This window comes from Mercurialis annua, linkage group LG7 (assembly GCF_937616625.2).
Source record: "Mercurialis annua linkage group LG7, ddMerAnnu1.2, whole genome shotgun sequence".
Lineage (NCBI taxonomy): Eukaryota > Viridiplantae > Streptophyta > Magnoliopsida > Malpighiales > Euphorbiaceae > Mercurialis > Mercurialis annua.
The window spans coordinates 44931215-44940905 of record NC_065576.1 but is presented as its reverse complement, the minus strand read 5'-3'; the positions used below and the strand labels follow the sequence as shown (position 1 = coordinate 44940905).

The 9691-nt window shown below is 35.3% G+C and overlaps 1 protein-coding gene across 1 annotated transcript; it reads right to left on the bottom strand.

The window, feature by feature from the left end:
- Nucleotides 1–5568: 5568 nt before the first annotated feature.
- Nucleotides 5569–8855, bottom strand: LOC126655172 (7-methylxanthosine synthase 1-like). The gene is made up of 4 exons (XM_050349201.2): nt 8711–8855; nt 8226–8633; nt 7477–7749; nt 5569–6128 (listed from the first exon to the last, which is right to left on the bottom strand). Exons 1-4 carry the CDS (start codon nt 8834–8836, stop codon nt 5766–5768), a joined length of 1170 nt encoding a protein of 389 aa, XP_050205158.1. The 5' UTR covers nt 8837–8855; the 3' UTR covers nt 5569–5765.
- Between the last annotated feature and the right edge of the window lie 836 nt (nt 8856–9691).

Genomic DNA, 9691 nt, shown 5'->3' with positions numbered 1-9691 from the left:
TAAATGGCACTAACATTGTCACAATATACCAAAGTTGACTTAGTTAGCGGGCATTGGAGCTCAAGTAGGAGATTGCGAATCCAGCATGTCTCGGAAACAACATTTGCAACACCCCGATATTCAGCTTCGGCACTTGAACGTGATAGGGTTGGTTGTCGTTTGGCGGAACAAGAGATAAGATTGTCCCCGAGATAAACACAATAACCAGAGGTAGAACGCCTAGTGTCCGGGCATCCGCCCCAATCCGCATCTGTGTAGGAAATGAGCTTATGAAGTGAGGACGGGGAGAGATGAAGACCCAAGTGTAGAGTCCCCTGAATATATCTGATTATGCGTTTAAGAGCATTCATATGATGAGTGCGTGGGGCATGCATGAATAAACACACTTGTTGTACGGCATAAGAAATGTCCGGGCGTGTGAGAGTCAAGTATTGTAAGGCACCGGCAAGGCTGCGGTAAGAAGTAGGATCTTCATAGAGTTCTCCGGAATTGGCACTTAGTTTAGCTTTAGTATCAACTGGTGTACGGCATGATTTGCATGATGACATTCCAGCTTTTTCAACAATTTCAGCTGCATACTTCTTTTGTGAAAGAAAGAGCCCTCCGGATGTTCGAGTAACAGAAATGCCTAAAAAATCACTCAAGGTTCCGAGATCTTTCATTGCAAATTCACCTCCGAGTTGAGACATAATGGATTCACGAAGAATATCTGAAGAAGTGACTAAGATGATATCATCTACATAGAGCAGTAAATAAGCAATGTTAGCTCCATTATTATAAACAAAAAGTGAATTGTCACATCGACTATGGGAAAAACCCATATTGGCCACGAATTGTGCAAACCGTTGGTACCAAGCCCGTGGTGCTTGCTTAAGACCATACAAAGATTTCTTGAGTGAGTACACATAGTTTGGTTTGTGGTGGTCACGAAAACCGGGAGGTTGAGACATGTAAACGGTTTCGTTGAGATCACCATGAAGGAATGTGTTCTTGACGTCGAGTTGATGAATCCCCCATGATTTGGATAAAGCAATGCTAAGAACTGCTCTTATTGTGGCGGGTTTAACGACGGGACTAAAGGTTTCTCCACAATCAATTCCCGGTTGTTGTCCAGCCCCATTAGCAACGAGCCGAGCTTTGTGACGTGCGAAAGATCCATCCGAATTATATTTGAGCCTGAAAAGCCAAAAACTTGGAACAACGTTAGCATTAGACGGACGGGGTACCAAGTCCCACGTCTTATTTTTTATGAGAGCATCATATTCATCTAGCATGGCTAACTTCCAATTAGGATCGTTTAATGCATTATTATGGTTTTTCGGCATTGGGGAAATTGAAGGAGGGGCAGTAGTATGGAGATTAAGCCGCTGTTTCGATTTGAAAATTCCGTGTTGTGCTCGTGTTCGCATTTGAGGAGAGATGGGTGAGGTATTTAATTGACCTGTGGCTGTGTCCATGGGATTTGGAGAAATTAAATGGGAGGGGGACATTTGAGTTGGGAGTAATGAGCTGGTGGGCTCGGTTTGTGGAGTAGGCGAGTTGTGGCATGAATCTGATGGAGGGATGGGAGTGGGCTGGGCCGGCGGTGTGTCTGGGCTGGAGTGTGGAACAAGGGAGGGCCGAGCTTGGGACGCAGGAGATGTGGGCTGGGCCGGCGTTGAGCCAGAAGATAGGGCCTGCATTAAGGGATTAATAATAATTCCTGCATCCAGAAAATCATATGTAGTAGAGGTGGGTGAATTTAATTTAGAAAAAGGGAAACTCATCTCATCAAAAATTACATGTCTAGAAACCAATATTTTATTTGTTGATAAATCATAGCATTTATATCCCCGTTGATTGGAAGGATAACCAAGAAACACACACGGCGATGATCGAGGTTGAAGTTTGTTGCGCGATGTGGATGGTATGAGAGGATAGCAAAGGCACCCAAAAACCCGTAGGTGAGAATAGTTAGGAACCCGATGAAAGAGAAGGGTGGTTGGGGTTTGTGTGATTTGGTGTTTATTGGGTAGAATATTTAGGAGGTAAGTGGCCATTTGAAGAGCATGATGCCAAAATGAGGGAGGGAGAGAGGCATGAGCAAGAGAAGTGCGTATTATATTGTTGATCGTGCGAATTTTCCGTTCGGCTTTTCCATTTTGTGGTGATGTGTAAGGGCAAGAGAATCTAAATTGCATCCCCTGTTGCGCACAAAAATTGTGAAATGAGCCATTATTATATTCTTTGCCATTATCACATTGCAAACATTTAATATCAAGGTGAAATTGAGTCTTGACATAAGCATGAAATATGAGAAAGATAGAATAAACCTGGGATTTATTTGCAATTGGAAAAGTCCACAAAAAATTCGTACAATCATCCAAAAAGAAAACATAATAACGATGACCACCTGAACTTAAAGTGGGTGAGGTCCAAATGTCACTATGAATTATTTCAAAGGGCATATGCGTCGAGGTTTGAGAAGCAGAAAATGCTAATTTCACCTGTTTACCCAAAGGACAAGAGTAACAAAAAAAATTGTCCTTAACTTTATTGCAATCAATATTTTTATTCAAACGAAGGGAATTAAAAATTGAAAAGCCTGGATGTCCCAGGCGATTATGCCATATTTCAGGAGATAAAGCGGTAAAGGTTGAAGGTTGATGTGAAATAGAGTCTGTTGTCACGGGGTAGAGATCGCCGGTGCTATCACATCTCATTAAAGCCGTTCCTGTCTGAAAATCCTTCACAGAAAAACCAAAAGGATCAAACTCCACTGATACATTATTATCAACAGTAAATTTGCGTACGGAGACAAGATTTTTGATGAGATTAGGAGCATGTAAGACATTATTTAATTTTAAAGGTGGGAAGGGTTTGGGTAATAATGCATTTCCACAACCATTAATTGGCATAGTATTACCATTGCCTACGATGATATTTTGATTTTTACTCAAATAAAAATAAGGCGTGAGCGTACCTCCGTCCGCGGTCATGTGTGACGTTGCTCCAGTGTCCATGAGCCAAGGTTGTATCGGTTGTGCAATGGATAAGGTGTGCATCGCCTCCTCGATTTCAGTTTGAGCACAATTCGGGGATGGAGGGGCTGCTGTCATGAGATGGGTGGCTGGTTGCTGCCTTGGGCCAGGGCCGAGAAGCCCAGCTTGCGAATATGAGGGAGGAGGCCTGCTGCCTTGAGTTGGGTAGGGGCATGGTGGTGGGTTGGGCCAACTCTGCCAGGCCCATGGAGGTGGATAGGGATAGTTCCAATTAGAGGTATTGGAATTGGCAGGAGAGGATGAACGACCTTGGTTGCTGCCACCACGTCCCCGCCCCCTGGAGTTGCGGCCACCGCGTCTGCCGCCGTTGTAATTCCGACCACCGGAGTTCTGATGATCACGGCGGTTCTGTGGAGGATCCGCCGCTGCCACCGGGTGAGCAACAAGAGCCGATGCTGTGGAGGACAAGGAAGAGGAGACTGCCTTTTTCCCTCGGGCGGTTTCTTCTAGGACTAGCATGGATCGAGCCTTGTAGAAGAGCGGGAGAGTTTCTCCATGACGGATTTGAGCGCCAACGGTAGAGTAAGCGTCAGTGAGGCCCGAAACAAGTTGGAGGACTAGGCGGTCATTAGAGACGGGATCACCAACATTAGCCAATTGATCGGATAGGGACTTCAAATGTTGACAATAAGCGGAAGCGTTGGGGAAATCTTCCATCTGCACCTGCGAAAATTCTTGTTGAAGGTAAAGGGCCCGAGAATGTTTGTTATCGGAGAAAATGTCCTTTAATCGATTCCAAGCCACCTCTGCCGTGGAATCAGGGACAAGAATAGTATGGAGAAGATCAATGGATATTGTTCCATAAATCCACTGTAGAACAATGGAGTCAATTCTTTTCCAAAGAGCTAGATCATCTTTCTTGGCTTTTTCATAGACTGCCTTTTCAGTAGCAGTTGTTGGAGGGATGATGTGTTCAATAACTTGAAAGGCTTGAGCATGAATCTTGAACAATTCAGCCCATGTGGTGTAATGTTGTTGTTCCATTTCAAGAGTCACTTTGATGAAAGCCGTGATATTGGACACGGAAAGGGCGGGATGAGGAGGGCTGGCTGCGGGTGGGTTGCTGTTTTCAGGCATGATTTTCGGCAAGGGAGAGGAGGAAGAATTCGGCAGGTGATTTTGAGAAAGGGGAGAGGAAGAAATTGGGATTTTGTTTCCGTTGGCTCTGATACCATGTAAGTAATTTAATCCCTGAATGTATTTCATTCCAATTAACCATATTTATACAAGGTTTTGACAGTCATACAAATCCCTAATATTAAGGCCTAATTACATTACACTAATTATGCTACCTTATGCTATGTTCACATACAAAGTCAAATACAGTATATTTGCAGTGTCTAATAATCATTAATCCTTGATTTCCATCTCATAAGTTTATAATCCATTCACTTTTTTTTATAAATATAATCCATTTACTTATTTATTGTCTTTAGTTTAATTAATTCAAATCAAACCCTTAAATTGCTAGACAAATTGGGACTGATAATTGATTTGCTGGCTAAAGATTTTCTCTTTGGAATCAACATTCGGACTTCACAATCTATTTTACGAGTTGGTATCCATATACTTACAGACTTTTACCAATAATGTCCGCCGAAACTGACCAAAAAATAATCAAACTCGTGGAAAATCCATGACAAGATCGAGACAAGAATCAAACCACTTCTACAACCCTAACCAACTATAAAGGCAAATTAAAATATTGTATTCTGAGTTAGCGATTTTGCTTAGAAATAGAACATTATCAGCAACGTAGAATTTAATTACACGAGAGTGAATATAAAAATATATGTGCTTTAACTTTTATTAATAATTTTATTGAAATTGATTGGATATACTTTTATGAGAGAGTGAGCCATATGTTCGTTAATTAATTGAAGTATGATTCTGCTAGTTAATGGTTCGAGAGAGCATAATTAGTATTATTAGAACAGTCTGAATTTCGATTTCTTTCTCATAAGCTACAACCTATTTAATTTAAGTATTTTCTTTTATAATTACAATTAGTTTAATAGTTTTAAAAAGACCATATTATTTTCTTATATGCTAAACAAATTTAAAATAGATAAACTGGGAGAGATTATTAGGTAGACTCAGTTCATCACGTCATCCGTGGACTAAACCTATAACATAATGATACGTCATTAAAATGATGGCAATTTTGTAAATTCGTTTATTACTTATTTACACATTTGAATAGTAATATTACAAGATTGCCATCATTTTAATGACGTGTCATTATGTGATAGGCTTCACGGGTGACGTGGTGGACTGAGTCTATCTAAAAATTTCTCATAAACTGGTGGTTAAGTTTGACTTTATTTGTGGAATCGGTTTTGATTTTACAGTCTATATTATTTGAACAGAAAAATTTAATTAATAATTTTATTAAACTTTTGATGTATAATTTTTTTTTCATTCTATCTTATAGTTGGATTTCAAATTCAAAATCTCCAGAATGCAACTTTAATAACTATTGAAATCTATCAAGAACATATCTGATTGGCAAAATAAATAAAATAGCTTTTGCTAAGAAATATAATTGTTATTCTTTTATTATAGAAGAACTATTATTTTACAAAGAATATAATAATATTAAATGACTGTTATTTGTCAATACTATAAACTAAGCATAGTTTTTCCTTAAGAAAAGAAAAATCAACTAAGCATAGTCTAAATTTATATTGGACCTTTTAATTTCAATTGTAATCGAGGATGATTTCATTTATTAATCATGAAAATCACTAGATTATTGTGCAACCCAATCCCTTTGTCCATGTAATTAGCAACCTTGATCGAAAATCTATGAAATAAATCTTCTATTATTGCATTCTCAAAATAATTTGCTAGTATGGATTCTGTAACAGCCCTCATATATGTGGCTACGTATTCTCCTCTTTGCCGTTGATTAAACTCCAAATCTTTGTGACCATCTTCAATGTTTGTATCCCAACTCAGTTCGAATTCTTCTAATTTTGCAATCATAAATGAATCTTCTTTTTCAATTAAATTCACCATTTCCTTTCTAGATGGAGGATAATTTGGAATGTTGCACGAGTCCAAAATTGATTCTTTGATTATTCCCTGCATCGGGTACAATACATTATACTATAATCAATTTTCTTTTCGCCAAGATCAATATTATCAGTTTGATTCAACGTTTTTTCCGAACGTAGCCAAATGTACTTACGACTTATTAAGTGTTGACGTGGTTTTAAAATTAGGGTTAATTCCATAAAAAAATCATGACTTTTATACGAAATTTCATTTTAATAATAACTTTTAAAAGTTGTCATATAAAACCATGAACTTTTATTTTTTTTCAAATCTATCACCAAATTAATTGTCAGTGTATTTTTGCTGACGTGGCAACTGGAATCCGGCTGATTAGAAAAAAAAATGAAAAAAAAATACACGAAAAATAATCAGTGATAGATTTAAAAAAATAAAAGATCATGGTTTTATATAGTAATTTTTAAAAATTGTGATTAAAATAAAATTTCGTATAAAATTTATAATTTTTTATATAATTAATCGTTTGAATTATTTGGCCCAGAAATAAATGATGCGGGGGCTAAGGGGCCGCTCACCTTGCCCCATTAGCTCCATCATTCTGGATAAGAGTAATCATTTCCAGCTTCTTCTACTTGTGATGATAGATAGCCTCATTAATGTAAACATATAAATACTATTAAAATTTTATTTAATTGAATTTGGTTTGAACATTACGCCATGTTATTTTTATGATTAATCATAATCTAAATAATATCTTTTTTTCTTCTTCTAAATAATATCTGATCTAAATAATAAAAAGTATATAGAATATAATATTAAAAAATATATAGAAAATAATAAAAAAATAAAAAAAAATCAGTTCATTTTGAAAGAATATTTTTTTTATAAAATATGTTAATAACAGAACTATAACATATAAATAAACTTTCATAAAATTTAATAAATAATATCCAAAAATTTATCATGTTTTTAAATTATAGACTAAATTATCATATAAATAAATTAATTAGATATTTTATTTTTATTAATTAATTTTTATTTTTTTCATTTAATATTTGGATATAATCGAAGACTCTAAAATTCATGAATATAGAACCCCAAAGCGCAGATAAGTTGGTAAGTCGCTCTCATATCCTATAAGTGAGGTCGCGGTTTCGAACTGTACTCGTTTATGCAGCCGTTTATAATTTGGAGCCAGAGTTTTACCTCCCGTAAGGGACCTACCCGACTCGAGTGGGGATTAATTTGAATATAGAAGGTTTACAGGTGCCGTTTTATAGTGGGAATCCGTTCAGGATACCTCATGATTATACCCAAAAAATATTTATGGATATAGTTATTATGAATATGTTATATTATTTTATTTATCTTTCAAAAGAAATAGCATAAAAGAAAATGACAAATGATTGATAATTACCTCATCGACCATAGCCTTGATGCAGTCCCCAATCAATCGCAAAAGTTCACAGCTACCAAATTTGCAAGAAGGATTATTAGTCTGAGCCATGCAGGTAATGACCATATGACCACCGGAAATAATCTCTTCTGAACGTGACCTCAAGAACAGCGTGAAATCTCTTTCGAATTGATCGGAATATGCTTTATGTATAGCCGGAGGGCTTGTTTCCGATATCCAAATATTGCCTTTGTTCAACGAAATCCCGGATTCGGTCACAATCCCTTCAGGTACCTGAGTAATTGATTGTGTTTTCTTTCTCATATAAATAAAAATATATTAAAAAGTCACGAGAATTGGCAAAGCTTTATTATTAAAGAGTTCATACATGCACACTAAGAGTTACGACTCTAAAGTCAGAGAAAACAAATGTTAAGATAATAAAATACAATTTTGATTTTTAAAAAAATCAAAACAAAAATATGAAAATGAATTATTAAAGCATTTATATATATATATATAAAAAAACCTAGCTCTAATGAAGGCTCGGCAATAAATAAAAGAATAAAAAATTGAGTAGCTTTAAGCAATTAATTTTTTTATTTATAACTTTTTTCACGTTTCATGTCTATTTTAGTATTTTGAATCATTTTTAGTACCATCTCATAAGAAAATTATTCGATGCAACTGTTGCGCCATGTCGTTTGTGTTTTTGTTTTCCACTACTGACCAGAAATAATGAAATCAAAGAGAGTATGTGTATATATAACCTGAGATAGCCAATGGATACTGTAAGAAGAGTGAACAAAATGAAGGGACTTTGGTGGGAATAATCTTCCATAGAAATTTCCGGGCATCGCAGCTACGAAGCAAGGCCCGAACTCGCCACCTTTCTCTTCCTCGAGTTTCTTATAAAAGCTTGGCAAAGACCTAAAAATTAAGTTGAAATCATTTGCCGGAAGATCGTTCAAGAATACTTGCAAAACCGGAGGTTTTGTTTTTAGTCGGTTACATGTCTCGTCAATTGCGTCTACGATCTCCCAGATCGGAACGAAAGTGTTCGGACCTGAAGAGCAACCCATGTCTGCAATTTTTATGCAATCAGGAACATTCTTGCTGGATAATAACTCGCTAATGCTTTGTTGTAGAACTGGCTTTGCTTTTAGCATCACCTTTTTCTGTTAGAAATTAAAAAAAAATGATTATGAATGTGAAATTTATGACAAGAAATTTGATTTATGATATAAAAATGTACCTGAAACAAGGAGTTCTTGGCATAGCTATTAATTCCATCTCCAGCATTCATGTGTAGAACTCTCTCTTGTTCAATTGAATCTTCAGTTTTGTCTTTCTCAACCTCCATAAAATATCCCTTCCCCATAACTTGCTCTAATTAATAAAGGTTTCATAAAAATATGTATTTATAAAGGCTTAAGGTCTAAAAAACTACCAACCTTTCAAAAAAATTTCAATAGCACCCTCACTTTATAATTTTTTCAATAGCACCCTATTTTGTATTTCTGGCTTTCAATAGCACTCTAAATTAAAAAAAAATAGATGATTTGATTATTATAAGGAAGAAAATTTTCAAAAAACTAAATTTACAGGTGAAATCATACTTTTTTCTACTTGGACACTTTTAAACAAGTCCTTTAACTTAAAAAAAATTCAAATACGTCCTCGATAAATGAGTTTAATTTGATGATTTATGGTGCTATTGAAAGTCAAAAATACAAAATAGGGTAAAATTGACTGTTTTACAAGGTCGGGGTGCTATTGAAAGCCAAAAATACGAAAATGGGTGTTATTGAAGAAATTATAAGGTGAGGGTGCAATTGAAAAAAATTGAAAGGTGGATAGTTTTTCAGACCTTAAGACATTTATAAAGGATGTAGAGGTTAAAAATGAGTTTAAAATACTTTTAAAATAATTATAATTATAATATATTTTATTGAAAAATATAAACGTTTAAAGTTTTTGTGGAAATTTTAAGTTGATATCTTAGACTTAATATTTAAATAATTTTTAACTGAATTGAATATGTTAAATTGAGCTTTATATTTGTTATCAAACATTATTTTAATAAAATGAATGTTGAAAATGTTAATTCAACTAAAATCTTGGCTTCGAATCTCAGTAAGGACAGTAGTTCAAAGCCGATTTAAAAAATAAAAATTTAATTACTAACTAGTAATAACTAACTATTAACGTAATTAAATTTAATTTTTTGTTCAAA